The sequence below is a fragment of the Phocoena sinus genome, chromosome 17 (assembly GCF_008692025.1).
Source record: "Phocoena sinus isolate mPhoSin1 chromosome 17, mPhoSin1.pri, whole genome shotgun sequence".
In the NCBI taxonomy this organism is placed as follows: Eukaryota; Metazoa; Chordata; class Mammalia; order Artiodactyla; family Phocoenidae; genus Phocoena; species Phocoena sinus.
Window position 1 is genome coordinate 24964801 of NC_045779.1, and position 15587 is coordinate 24980387.

Here is a 15587-nt window from a genome sequence, read left to right on the forward strand (position 1 = left end):
GAAAGTGCTACACATCAAATTGAGTAGAACAGATTTTCCATTGAATTATAAATTAATGATTAACTCCTTTGTTCTAATTTCCTATTGATTTTCATTTGCTCTACAAGATCCTTAGCACATCGTGTGGCCCCTATGTGATCTGGACTCAGCCTACTTTTAAAGACAACCTCACAGCACTCTGCTCTTCTGTCTCCAGATACCCTGGTCTTCTTTCAAACTCTAATACTTCAGACTTGAGATTTTTGCACACACTGTCTAAAATGTTCATTCTCTAACACTACCTGCTTTATGTTTTCCATATAGTACATTACTTTCTTAATTATTTGTCTGTCATTCCCTAACTAGAAGGTAGCCTCCAAAAAATGCATGGATTTTAGTTTCTCTTTCCTCACTGCTGAATCTCTAGCATCTAGAACTGTGCTGGGTATATAGTATGCATTCAGAAAAAAATCATAATGAATGAATAAATGAATGAATGAATGATCACTTACCCTGGAATACCAATTTCCCCTCACTATACCTAGGTACCCTCTATTCATCATTCAAATTCCAGCTTAAATGTCACTTTTTCAAGCCACCATTTTTGACCCCTAGGGCAAGATCAGCTTTCTCTACGACTTGTTCTTACATGTCTCTGTATGTCTAAGTTCTCCATAGCACTTATTAGAACTTTAACTTATAAAGTCCATTATTTGTGAGATAATTTGCTTAGCTCCCGTCTTCTCTTCTAAACTGTAAAATGTCCTTATCTTGTTTTTAATCACCTCCCCAACATCTAGCAAAATGCCTGGAACAGAGACATGCTCCATAAATAGCTGTTGGATATAAACATGGATAGATGGATGGTCAAGCAACTCCTCATTATAAATTTCAGTCTCTTTGTTCCACTTGTTCAATGTTCTCTCAACAAAAAAATAGTGGTTAGTGAACCAGAGGGAATGTTTTTCTATACCGGACAGGTTCTTATTTAAACATACTCCTCCATGAATTCAGTAATGCTTGTAGGATCCCTTAAAGCTGATGCCTCATACCAGCCTCTTTACCCCCCATGTTATTTAATGAAATAAATACTTTATGAGTTTCTCCTCTGGACCAAACTACACAGGAGGGAAAGGTCATGTAAACAATAGAAAGACCAGAAGCTTTAAAACAGAAAGATCTCTTACACTTTGACTGCCTGTGTGAGCTTGGCTAAGTTACCAGTTGAGCCATGGGTTCTTCATCTGTCAAAGAGAAACAGCAATACCTATCTTGTGTGGTTGATGTAAGGATTATTAATAATGCATGTAGTGTGCTTGCCATATAATAGGTGCTCAAAATATGGCACCTGTTACTACTATCACGATAAGGTAAGCTCCTAGAGGGCAGACTACACTTGCATTCCCAGAACCTTATGTATAGAATACTCTTAGTAAAGGTTGGTTAATCTGACCAGCAGAATATGTGCTACTTCTCCACTCTCAACGGGTTTTAAATCTAAGCATGAAAATAAGTTCCAAAACAGATTCATGAAATATTTAGATAATAACAAAATATAATCCTTATTATAGTGTACTATATACAAGATTAGAGCAAAATATGTGTTACAGGCCATAAGTGCTTTGGATGGCCAGGCAGGAAATGGTAAGAGGTGGCTGGCTATAGTTATTGGGAAATGATAAGTTCCCATGTCTGTGTGTGTAAGATATAGACCAGTAAGCCTCCTATAAAAATATTCAATTTCTTTGTCATTAGCTCTACCAATGTTGGATAAAATGGTAGAAAGCGTCAACCTGATGCTTCTGGGTAAATATGATGGCAGACAAAATTGGGTTATTGATCGTGAGTAGCAAGCTGTATCTGTCATAGTAATGGATGCTTTTCCCCCTTTAACAATCAGTGGTTAGTTAGCTAATGATCACGCATAGGTTCTGATGACGGTGAGTAATGCTGCTCAAATAGGGCTGTATTATGTGGAGTACATCCTAGCCTTGGAAAACTAGAACATAGACTCAATCCCATATTCCACATCTTTGCAGCATGCTCTGTACAGGTTTTCAGTTGAATTGCATCATCCATAATCATTACTTATCGTGGTCCCTTTATCTTAACCAAACTCTTTGGTTACAGCTCTACTAGATGGGACTGAGATAGTGAGAATGAACAAAACAATGCTGCTTTTTCCTAAGACGTTGTCTCCTTTTTGTTACTTAGATGTCTCTGTAAATGTATTTGACATAGATCCAAACACAGGCACCCCATTAAAGGCTTTGGTACACTAGCAATCATACTGAAAGCTTCAGATGCCTAGTTACAGAACTGAATGCAGCCATCAACACACTCAGAAGTCCTCACATTAGGGAAAGAGATGACCACCGTCTTTCGTCACCTCAAGCCATGTAAGGATGATCTAGAATCCACCCATGCCAACTGGCAACCAGGCACACATCAACCTGCCCAGATTCTACACCTGCGGCAACAAGCCCAGTCAGACCAGCCGTCCTGAGAATGAGCTACTTGCCCACACACCTGCATCACAGTGACAGACAAATGTCCTGCAAGCCGCTGTCCTCCACACTCCTACACACACCATGCACACCTACATGAACGCGCCTGAATATTCTCATTCACAAGGACAGAGACCTGACACTGTGCTCACACGATCACAAACAAAAGCACATGTGGAATTATGCGTTTTGTTCATCCAGGGCAGCAAAGCGCACTTATTAAACACAGGCTTTCATGCCCCGCCCAAGACCCTTGGAAGAGTGGTTTGCTTTTCTCTGAGCCATGCACAAACTAGTCCTTCACCCCCGGGTGAGTGCCCAGCGTAGATAAAAGAGCAACTCGGCTGCAGTCCCGTCGGTCTTTTCAACTCTTTTCTCCGCCTGAACTCCCTGGGGGCCGGGTGGCGCCGGTCGGCCACGTCCGACTCCGGTGTCCTCCCCGCCCCTGCCGCGCGACGGGGCGGGGCCCAGCCGGCGGCCAGGAAATGCCCAGGAGAGGGTGTCACCTGGGCAAGCCCGACGACGTGTTGATTCCCAGGATCGCCGCCTTCCCGGGTCTGGGCCTCCGAGACCCGAGCCCGATCGCGCTCACCTGTTCCCCAGGCGCGGCCCCGGGGAGCCCTGGGACGCTCCCGGGACCGCTCTCACCCTTCAACTCCACAACCATGAGCAAGTTGGGCAAGTTCTTTAAAGGGGGAGGCTCTTCCAAGAGCCGAGCTGCTCCCAGCTCCCAGGAAGCCCTGGCTCGACTTCGGGAGACAGAAGAGATGCTGAGCAAGAAACAAGAGTACCTGGAAAATCGAATCCAGAGAGAGCTCAGCCTGGCCAGGAAGCACGGCACGAAGAATAAACGAGGTAGGCTCGGGGTCTGGCCCCAGGCGTGAACTCTCCCCCTCCTACCTCCAGCCGTTTCCTTGGGGATAGTCCGGTCTGGCCCACAGCACCTGTCCCCCAGGCCGCCAGGTGTGCTCCCATGGCCTTTCTAGAAACTGGTAATGACCCCCCAGGGGCCCGGAGTTAGAGAGAGCTGAGCAAAGCACAATCCTAGAGGGCAAAATGTAAGGAGGCATCACATATCTCAGGAATCAAGATGAACAATATTTTTATGCAATATTTTAAAAACTCAAAGTTGATACAAAAGCATCCATAATGAACAAAATATCAATATTTAAAATAAAAACAGGATTGGTATTATTGATTCTTTTCTGTTGCAGCTGGCCCTTATGTGTTCTGCGCAGCCCTTCTTTATTTCAAATTCATTCTGAAATGTGATGTTTTGTTCATCGTGGATTTTTTTGCATTAATTTTGAATTTCACAAATATTGCATTGAAATATTATTTATCTTGATTATTGCTTTTTTGGGTGCCCCCTTAAAATTTCCTCCTGGCTTGTCTCACCCTGGCCCAGTCCTGCTGATTTCGATGCTAAATATCAACTTTTCTGCCGTGTGTTTGTATTTTGAATCGTACATTTTAACTTGCTTGTAAATCTCCATTGAAGTATATTCTAGTATGTTCTGGTTTCCCTTTTCCTCCGCTATTGAAGACTTCAGTTGGCTGTTGTGCAGTTGAGCTATTATACCAAAAAAGTAATGTCGGAGAATTAAATATTAATTCTATCACTGGCTTTTGCCACGCGGAAAGGACTTTAAGTCAGTAATGATTCTTAGTGATCCCCTTGCACCTTGAACCTTTTGTTCTTTGCCAGAGTTAATTGGTTTCTTCAGTGTATGGCTCTCTCTATAGAGAATAGATCTAAACAACACCCGTGGCACATATAAAAACCCAGCAAGAAGTTGAAGTGATTTGCTCTTGTAACACAAGTTCAGTGACAGACCCAGAAATAGAAGTGGCAATTTAGGACTCTGCTCACCACCAAACCCTGAACTTGCATCCTCAAGTTGGGCTTCTTGAGTCGTAATGAAGCCTTGGGAAGATTTAGTTTGCCCTAAATGACCCTGCCATTGTTTAACACAGGAAAGGAATCATGTCTCCTGTAGTCGACCTTGAAAATTCTGCTCTTTCCATAAAAATGACATTTGTGCCCATTTACTACCAACAACAAAAAGGCCAAGTTTCATTTTCCTCTGCTCTTGCATGTAACTCTTGTCCACATTATAGGCTGTTTTAGAGTTAAGTGCTGGTTTCTATTTTTACTTCGTGCCTGAAGTATTTTGGGATGTTATTAAATGGCAATTTCTACAGAGAGACTATGCCAATATGACTTGCTAAAAAGCCATTGTTGTTCTGTTCCTGGGCCCTTCCTCTTCAGTTTGATGGGTACTCTGCCATTTGCTTAGAGTACCCATCAAGGTACTCTGTCAAAGATTTTTTGTGTGTTTTTTTTGATTTGTTATCCACTTGGATCTGTATGTAGCTTTATCTACAGTGGTTGCTCAGTAAATACTGGCTTAAAAAAATCTGAAAAATGAAACGTCTGCTTCTATGAAGTGGTAGAAATATAGATTTCCTTTCAGAAGAAAAGAATGTAAAATACTATAACGTTCTTGAGTTGGCAATGCACTAAATAAAGTGTCTACAAGTAGACTTTATAAAGACACCAAAAAAAAAATAAAGACAACACTAATCAGGAACATCAATCTAACTTCCTTAAATCAGAGTAGCTAGAGATGTATCAAGTGCAAATAATCAATTGGTTTCAGAAAAGCTATTTCTTTTTCATCATTTATCCATGGGAACTTCATTGAGTTAGCCCAAGCCTGATTCTACAGTGGCCCTGGAAGTAGGAAGAGTCTGGTTAGCATGAGGCCATCTGTAATCTAAACTATGGAAAGAATCCAATCACAGGCCATGCATTCGAAACACTGTCAATATCAGCATCTTCCAAATAAACCAAATAACTTCATATACATATGGTTACTGTTTTCCGTTAGCCCCCAAGAAATATTTTCACACACATAATAAGGTCACATATACTTAGTACTAAATGGGTCTTGTGCTACACAATGTCAGTGTCAGAATGGCCATAATTTACCTGTTAATCAAAGTGACATATGTATGTGCAGTTAGAGTTTTACTTCTAGAGGTGGTTAGTCAGCTAACATGCTGTCAAGAATACTAGTTGAGTGGCGAGCTAGTATCATATCAGAAAGGGCCATACTCCCAGCCAGTACAAATTCTTCCGTGATCTAGTTCTCTGCAACAGAAGTTTTGAAAGTTAGCATTCTCAATGTCAAAAATGGATTTTACTGGTAAATGAGTAACTCTTAAATTAGCATAATAAATGTTAGAAATGGGATCTGACTGGTGAAATTGTGGGTATTCTAAACCTGTGGTTTGGCTGAGATAGTTTAGAGATACTTCCTTGCTCCCCACATAAGAACAGGCATTAAGAATGTACTAGGTGTATAACTAACAACGTGAGGATGGTACCCGGGGCTTGATCAAATCAGTGTAGTGTCCAGTCCTTGGTTCAGGTGGATGTCTGAACTCCCACAGAGCACAGCACCCTGCCAGGGAAGGTCGCTGTCTGTGTTCAGTGAGCCTTTCGTATAAGGTGTATTAGACTAAAAGGGCATAGAGCTGGGACTTCACTGAGCTCATAAACAGGTTGAGAAACTGTTTTTTTGCCTGCTTGGCCAATGTATGTTTGTTTAATAAGTGTATCTGCAGATCTGAGTCTGAAACTTGCTTTCATTGCAACTTGTAGCAAGGCTGTGCAGTGATAGCTAATTCTTACTTCAAACCTCTTTGGCAGTTACCATAATCTACCAAAAAGAGCCATAATGGGCACCACCAAACTGGTTTTGCAACAGCCATGATATCAAGGCTCTGTTGATCTAAAAGAGGAACAATTGAAGCAAGATCTATAATTTGGTTAAAAACTTGAGAAGAGCAGACATGCTTTAGTGCAGTTTATTCAGATTACTATGACAGAACTCCTGCTTTATATAAGCTAGTAATCTGCTTTGTGGAAAAGCAGATTTTTTTATATGTCACTTAATTTTTTTTTTCTATTTTTGCTGAGCACTGTCATCTAGAGCAGTTTTCAGTCCTGGCTGTATGTGAAAGTCACCTTGTTGCCTGCGGGATCCTGCCCGCATAGATTCTAATCTAATTGGCTGGGGTGGGGTTTGGACATCAATATTTTTTAAAGGTGCCCCCAGGTGATTCTGCCCTGTAGCCAGGGTCAAGGATGAGAAAACTAAATCCATGGTAATGTTAGTGGGGTAGAAATACAAGGTCTCTTAGTCTTGAAGTGCTTCCTAACTCTTTTCATATCATGGCACCCATGGGCACCGATAATATTTGTATGTGTCACTGGGATAACTAAGGACCAGCAGCTCGAGGACTCTGGACACCCCAGGCTGGAGGCCTCAGGAGCTGAAGGTATCAACATTTTAGTACATTGCAACTCCCTCCTGCCACACTAGTTGGTGAAACACCTTAGAGGTCACTGTTCTAACCTCCCTTATGAGTTTTTTTTTTTTTTTTTTAATAAAATCATTAAGAGATGGTCACAGGGATTTGCTTAAGTGTAATATCCCTATTCAGTTTCCGTCAATGTGTAAATATCTGATAGAAAGTAACTTAGTGTTGTAGTCAAGAGCCTGGGCTTCAAAGCAGATAGCCCTGGGTTTGATTCCTGGCCCTGTCCTGACACTTAGAAACGGTGTGACTTTAGACCATTTACTTGGCCTGAGTCTGTCTCTTCATCTGCATAATGGTGGTGATAAAGTTAATCCTCAAAGGTTTGATGATTAACGACATTACTGTGTCAAGCCCTCCATTCAGCACTTTATATATATCACCCTTTGTGATAAAATAGCATTTTTTTTTTAAAGCTGACATCAGTTTCCTAGTAAGATCCACATACTGGCTCCAATTTGTCTTCTGGAATAACACGGAATAAATCTACTCCACCTGTCATGTGAAGACCTTTCACATAGTTGAGGACAGCAGTCACTTGCCTGAGTCTCCTGTTCTGCAACCCCACCTCTGTCACTTCCTCAGTTATTGCTTCCCATGCTGAGGTTTGCTCACCAGGGCAGGTCAGTCAGAGAGTGAGTGCCCCTTGACATCTTCCCCCTCGGTACCGCTCTACTCTCTCCCCTCACTCTTGTGGTGGCCCTGTTGCTTACATTTTCCCAGGCAGAACAAGAAATCCAAATATGTAACTATGTGGAAAGGGGTGGATCCAGGCTGGAGTTATCACTAGGCCTCAGGCTGTTGGGAAGTGGACTTACAGAGGTGAGAGGTTGAGACAGAGAGGAAGTGAATTTGACCAAAATCCCTCCTCAGTTTCATTTCACAGGGTTCCAGTGACAACCCGGAGCCGAGGTCATTCAACGTCTTTGCCAGGTGTCTGCTTGGTGAAATGAGACCTCAAGGCAGAGAGTCTTGTGTGCATAGCTGGCTCACTTTGAGCCCTGAGGTGTTTGGGGGCAAGGATGAATTTGTTTTCAGAGTCATGATGCAGTTTGGGGCTTCCTTGGAGTCAGGATGTGGGCACAGTCCCACTAGTTTAGCTCAATGCTGGAATCTCTTTGGGCTTTTTATGATAGTTGTCACAGAGCTGAAGTCTGCAATCTCAGACACCGGAGACCAGAAGAAATTGGTAAAGAGAACCACATCGGTATCAGCTGGTTGAGTGTCAAACTAGTGAGGACAAAAGCATGGCTCAGGTAATAGGAGACAGGCACAGACTGCAGGACCCAGATGGAAGTTCCCCTGGGAGATATCACTTACCTGGCGACCTCTTTTCCTAATAGAATTTCTCAAAATGTGGGCCTCAGATCAGCCGCATCAGAAGCCCTGGAGGATGCTGGTTAAAGTGTATACTCAGAAGGACGCCCCTAAAAATTCTAATTTAGGGTTGAGTGTAGAGTTCAGAAACCTGAACTTTGAACAAATAACTCAGTGATTCTGATGCAATTTGAGAACCTGTATGTATTATTTAATGGGCTGTTAAACTGGGAGGCACTATCTCTTCTCTCCTTTCTTCCTCCCCCATTCTGTTCTCTTGTTTCTCCTCTCCTCTGGCATCACTCAGATACCCGGATGAGAAATAAACCTCCCGCTGTGTTAATTGTGAAGAAACACTCCCAGAGCCTCTGACAAGTCATCTCAGGCACCGGAATTAGTTTTCTTTAGGGAAGTGTATAGGGTACTATGACTCCACAATCGTGCAGGGTCCCAGAGTCCCCCAGTATTCAAATTACAACCAGGCATCACAATAGTGTTCTGTTTGCCTCTGATTATCCAATTGTTGTACCACACCCTGTGTATTCCGGGGCCAGGGAAAAGAATTTTATTCCTGGGGCATCCAATACCTGGATCTTATTCTCAGGTCAACTGCCCATTTCTCTTCTGGAAAAGACAGATCAATAGAAATGCGACCTTTCCTCAACCTCCACCCTCAACTTCCTCCCTCACCTCAGGAGCTCCTGTCAGGCTTTACCCCCTGGTTGGGGGGGACCTAAAATGTCTGGACCACTCCTGGGAGCCCTATTCACTTAAACTGTAATTTTAAAACTTCTCGCTTTCTTAATACCTCCCACACCCCTCTGAGCCCTGGCAAGGATCTACAACTGGACTTGGAAATAATTAAAAATCCCAGCCAGATTTACCCTTCCCCCCCTTTTTAAAATCAATATTTTAAACTTGCATTCCGTGTTTTACATGTATTTCTATTCAATATCATCTTATTTTCAGTTGCCTTAAAATTAAGATTCTAAAATTCCAATTTCATTGGCTTATATATGAGCCATTTCTTTTGGTTGAATCAGTCACAAATTTATTCAACTGCCTTTTTTGTTGTTGTCCAAGTATTAAAATGTATTGAATAAGACAGAACCAAGGACAGAAGCTCATGACACACCACTAGAGACTTCATTCCAGGATCACCTCTGCACGATAGCAATGATGTTTCATGTAAGATTCAGCTAAGGCATGATTACCAGTTTGACACCTCAGCACTCAGTGAGTTTAGTTATTCATCTAGCTACGAATACACCTGACCTCTATCTCTACCCCACACCATCTTATTTCTCTAAGTTTTTTTCTCTTTTCCCTAACAATGCCTCAGTATACCTTGCGAATTACATCCCTAAAACCAAACTATATTCACACACCTCTGGTTCACAATGCTGGTTTATGAACTGGTAGTGTGTTAACTTCATCAGATTCACCTGGAAAGCTTTTTAAGCTGCCACAGCAGGAGATTCTGTTTCAAGAGATCTGGGATAAGGTTTAGAATTCTGGTACTCATAGCTTTCTGGGTGATTTTGGTATGTATAAAGTTAGAAGGCCAGTGGGTGGTCCATATTTTTTCTTTGGTCATCATCCAGTAGCCCAAAGAAAAGAAGCCCATGAGATTAGTTTTTGAACTAAATTTTCACCTTGTGAACTCGTATTGGCTTCTAGTTACCACTGGCTTCTTCTCTACTTCCTCAGAAACTAGAGTATAGAGTGTATCTGTTCTAGAATCATTCTTTCAAGTATCTGTGGTACAAATTTTGATAGTTTGCTGACCTATCATATTGGATTGGCCAAAAAGTTCATTCGGGCATGGAAAGACCTGAGCAAACTTTTTGGCTAACCCGTAGCTTCTTCTATGAGGGTAATTGGGACCGTTTCTTGTGTTATATAACTTTACATCTAGTTTATTTTTTTCCTTCATGAATTTGAAGCTATAGTATAAACATTGGAACATTCATTTGTTATTATTCTTCATATAAATTCCGCAAAGCTGGAATAGAGCACCATATTTTGGGAAATATTTACGTTCAGCAAAAATATAATTTTCCTTGATTTATGCTATTTTGTAGTTTACTGAATCAGCTACAATAAAATAGAATAAGGTAGAAAAGTTACTACTAACACCATGGTTATGCCAAAATCATGTGATTTATGCAGTTTCAAGAAACTACAACAGGAGATTACTGTGAACTGTCCTCAGATGTACTTAGTATTACTAGTATGTTTCTCAGTATTTAGGGCTACTTATTTCAGATCAGATTTTATTTTCAAGATAACAGAAAAAAAAAAAAACTCAAAACACATAATACTCTAGCCTATGCCTATAAGGCAAGACATCTGATTCTGAGTTTTAAAGTTTATGCTGCTTTGCTTTGGGGGTCAGTTTTGGAAAGGGCATGAATAATCTATTTTGGTATTCAATTTTTGTAATACGCTTAAGTACGCGTGAATCTATTTGTGCTCTTAAGGGACAAAATTATCACAATCACTTAAAATATATAGATAATATTGAGGTTTTATTTTTTAAAACTACACTCTCAATCCTCTGCTTTAGCAAACTACATCCAGAACTTATAGCATACACCAATCATTTTAGTTTCTCCTACTTTTTCTGACTATAATTTTATAGAAGTTCTAGCACATACACAATTGCTCAAAAATTTGCAGAAGGTGAAGGAAAAAAAACAAAACAAGAGTCTGGAATAAATATAAAGCAAATAATAAGCCATTTCCTGAGTAACTGACTTTCTTGTACCAGAGATTTTAATTACTTACCTCAAACAAGTGGTATTAATAGAGAATTACTTATTGGAAATATTTAGGACTTAGTACGAAGTTTATATGGTCATACTTTAAAGCAGTAAGAGCTCTTAAACCTGGACCAGTGGCTCTCTCAGCCCACTGCTAAGCCCTTTTCTCAAATATTTCTATCTTGCGGGAATTTCCAGTGAGAGAATGGGGAATAGCTAAAGCCCTGCCCATCATCTGCTCTGTGCAGCCTCCAACACCTCTTCTCAATCTAGCAGTCTAGTGACTTAAACGCCAACAGTGTAATTGCTACCCTCAAACAAAACAAACCCAAAAAGGCAAGCAAGGAGGAGTGGTGATTTTAAAAGTATAGGAAAGGAAAAGTTGATTATTCTCTGTTAAAATTTGGGAATCCTTGTATTAGAAGATATTTAAAAACTTAAAATTGAATGTCAACCAGTGAGCTTAAATTAATAAAGTTTACACTTTTATATTTGGCTTACATATGAAGTTAGAGAAATAAAATTGTGCGACCAAACATTTTGGACATTTCATTCTCTAGTTGAACATGAATTTCTAGTGAATCTTTTTGGTTCTTTCACAGAGCGCTATATGCTGCACAGTCATAATGGGTGTGTCTATGCTGTAGCAGGAACATTGTTCAACAGGCCTTTCTCAGTGAGCAGTGCTATTTATATTACCATTCTTTTTGTATATTTCATTCATGTAAAATGAAAGTCAGTGTAACCTTGGAGTTTGAACAAAGATATTATCCTAACTCAGAACTTCTACTGTGTTGACTGAAGCAAGAAAAAAAAGTTATGATTATGTTAAGCCAATTTACACATGTTTCAAAGATCATATACACAAGAACCTATGTTTTATCATCTTTTGAGCAGTTTGACAACTTTTATTCATGTAAACTATATTTATGTAAACTATTATATTTGTTGAGTGTTTTTCTCTCACTTACATTTGAAAAACTAAAGAATAGTACATAGAGTTCATCACCAGTGTCAAAGTAAACCTTTCTCCAAGAATTTAAGTTAGTAATAGTCACCTTGCTTTGAGGATAAGAATTATGTATTCCTCCAGACTTTTTTTTTTTTGTATTCCTCCAGATTTGTTGGTCATAGGATCTCTGGGGAATAATCATAGAATCATAAGCAGTGGGAGCTAATGGGGGCTCTAGGGGTAAAATTTGTTGGTTCTCAGGAGCACCTACAAGCCGTGGGCACAGTAGCTGGAACTATTGGTGCATCATATGAACAAGGAATACTTATTTACAAGTAGGAAATAGAACCACATTACACACACACACATATACACATATATCCATATATAGATACATATACACACATGCACATATAAACACATGCATATACACATATTCGTATATACAGACATACACAAAGGTACACACACAGCATACAAAATTATATCCATAGGTACCTATGTCTACCCTGTAGAATGAAGCATAATCAGCTGTTTTCTGAGATTTTCTATTTAATATTTGCTGGTTTCATGTTCATACTTTTTCCTCTATATTCTAGGCAATAGCAGGCCCATAAAGGTTACCAATTTGTCAGGTTACTAATAATACTAGTAGCAAGTAGAAAACTTATTCATTCAATTGGTTATATATTCTGCCTGGTCACTTAACTGGGTCTTTACAAAGAATGTCAAGTAGATTTTAATTAATACATTGGTATAGTGTTCCAATAACAAGTTAATTTTACTTGCCTGGAAATTGACCTTGGAAGCAATTAATTATGAAAAATAAGAATTTTGGTAGATATTTAAAATGAGTCTTTTTTACAGAGTGAAGTAAGTCAGAAAGAGAAAAACAAATATCGTATATTAACGCATATATGTGGAATCTAGAATAATGGTATAGATGATCTTATTTGCAAAACAGAAATAGAGACACAGACATAGAGAACAAACGTATGGATACTGAGGGGCAAATCGGGGTGGGTGGGATGAAATGGGAGATTGGGATTGACATATACACACTACTATGTGTAAAATAGATAACTAATGAGAACCTACTGTATAGCACAGGGAACTATACTCAGTGCTCTGTGGTGACTTAAATGGGAAGAAAATCCAAAAAAGGGGGGATATATGTACATGTATGGATGATTCACTTTGCTGTACAGCAGAAATTGACACAGCAGTCTAAAGCAACTATACTCCAATAAAATTTTTTTTTAATTTAAAAAAAGGAAAAAATAAATAAAATGAGTCTTTTATGCAAGCATTCCTTCCTTTTTTGGCAACTCAAGCCTAATAGCACTTTTAGGTCATGACCTTCCCCTCTCAGATTTATCTCCTCTATTAATCTCTTGGGTGACATCCTGGCAGTAAGAACTGCCTTATCTCCAAAAGTAAGTGTGAGCTTTTTAGGATGCGGAGAAGAACATCATTTCTGTTGGACAATAACTTCCATTTCCCTTGTCTCTTTCTATCTTTCTGCAGATGGCTAAGGCCACCTCTTTGTAATCCTTTACACTTCATAATATTAATCAATCACTCTTTTTTATTTTAACACAAAATTCAGTACAACATTACTGGCTTGCTTCCAACAATATTCCTCTTCCAAATGCCCTTTCCTCAGAATATCTCTCATTCCTTTTTTATTGTTTTCTCAAGCATATGCTTTGCCATTGTATAATTCACTACATCATTTCTGTGGTCTAATCTTCTTTTAGCTTGCTATTTACCCTTTTTAATGACATTTAATATTGGCCAGACCTCTGAAAGTGTGATCTTACTTATAAGTTCCAGCTAGTGTGGCAAACTGGTGTGATTTGCTCCGGTTTCTCAGCCAGAAATTTTACATCATTTAGTAAAGAGATTTGCAGCAGGGGAGAGGGTCAGGGGCTAGAAGTAATATGTTTCATCATTCATGCTTCTTACTGGGCAGTGTGTTTGAGCATCTGTGTAGACAGTCACCCTGGCTTCATTACCTTCCCTGTGAGGTCTTCCCTTACCCTCCAGAGAGAGTGTAGTGTGTACATTCCTCTGTGTATCCATTGTGCCTTGTACATGTCTCTTATTATTTTCCTCAATGTCTCCTATGCTACTCGAAGTGAAGGATGTACCTTATACAAGTTGGTATTCATGGAGACAGCTACTGTAAGATGGTTGGTGCTTAATAAATGCTTGTTGAATGATGAATAAGTGATTGAATGCCCATTTTATATTTTGCCTCCTCTGAGATTGTAGCCTTATTTCTTTGCCCCTGCAGTGCCAAGCATGTGGTGGATCTCCAGTGCATACCTGTGGAGTGATTGAAATTAATGGATGAAGGATATTTTTTTAAAAATGACAAAGCCTGGGGAAAATTCATAATGGGTTGGCCCTGGACAAATAAATGAATGTTAGAATTTTCTAATATTTCCCCAGCTGTTTCCAATCTAACCTGTGACTTTGAACAGAAACATTTTGTTTTTATTCCATTTATGGAATGCTCATGGTGATGCTTACTCAGATTGTGTTTTTCTGAGAACTATAATGAGTTGCCATAAATAGAACTATTGTTTAATGAAGTGAGTTGTATGTGAGTAAGAACGGGGCTTACGTTGAAGTTTCTCAAATAAAACAACACGATTATGAGACTTCCCAGTTAAAAGCAAAAGAAGACATAACCAATTGTGAGTGGCATGTCACTTAAGCACTCTCTGGGATTAAGTCTTCCAAGCTTCATCTTTTTATGCCTTCTCTAGAAATCATCCGTTCCTGGGAGAGAGTAGAGCTGTTGTAATTCAGTTTCATATTTCACAGATAGGTTTGTTTGTAGTCACTAGATATGACGATTCCTAAAATGTTCTTCCTTTTTTGCCAACTAATAGATGAACAATGGCACGGATTTATACACCTTGAACAAGCAAAGAATAACAGATTGACCTTTCCAATCAAGATGCCCTCTACATTATCTAAGCAATGAAACTGCAACTCTTTCCTGCTATTTGAAGTTATTTTTCCTCCTCTGGCAGAGGTAGGAAGGCTTTCTCTGCCAGAAAGCCTTCCTCCTCTGGCAATGTGGTAAAGTTGCAGAGGGCTAGTTGAATTTTGGTTCAAGTGGGTAATTCTTACATTTCAGTCCCAGTTCTCAATGGGCTGTATAGTAAGGGCTCTTCGTGTATCCCTTGGCAGCAGTACATACCGGACATTGTTCTGCAGCTCCGTCGCTGAAGGAACATCACTGTTATACAAAGAGACAAAACCCCTGGAAGTTTCTCCCCCACAAAGGAATACAGTAGATTCCTTTGTTTTAGAAAGAATGTTTTCCAGGTTTCATCAGCTGCCTAAAAGCACATGTAGGAGCTTGGCAGATTGAATTGCACATTCTACATAGGTTAAATTACACGCCTCGAAAAGTGTCCTTCTTCGCTAAATCAGGAGTGATGCTTTATTTGCAACATTTGTTAAATGTCTTTGAAAAAAATACAACTGTTTCTTTCCTAAATTGGTTATTAGAAAACAAAGTTAAAGCCTGTCCATCTCATGGTGGGCGCATGGCATCATCATTTCACATGAGAAACAGCTCGCAGGGGTACTCCTCACATACACCTCTTGACTCTTTGGAACAGAAGCGTCCGGTCTTAGTGTTTGGGAGAAACATAC

General features: G+C 39.8%; 1 protein-coding gene across 2 annotated transcripts in view; it reads left to right on the forward strand.

Annotated features, from left to right (window-relative positions):
- The first annotated feature begins 2973 nt into the window (after positions 1 to 2973).
- CHMP4C (charged multivesicular body protein 4C) overlaps positions 2974 to 15587 on the forward strand; it is a 28510-nt gene continuing 15896 nt past the window's right edge. Inside the window, exon 1 of one of the 2 annotated variants that reach the window (XM_032610039.1) lies at positions 2974 to 3341. In XM_032610039.1, coding sequence (XP_032465930.1) covers positions 3152 to 3341 — 190 coding nt within the window. In that variant the 5' untranslated portion in view covers positions 2974 to 3151. The remainder of the gene's footprint in view (positions 3342 to 15587) is intronic. The other variant, XM_032610040.1, reaches the window with a different exon arrangement.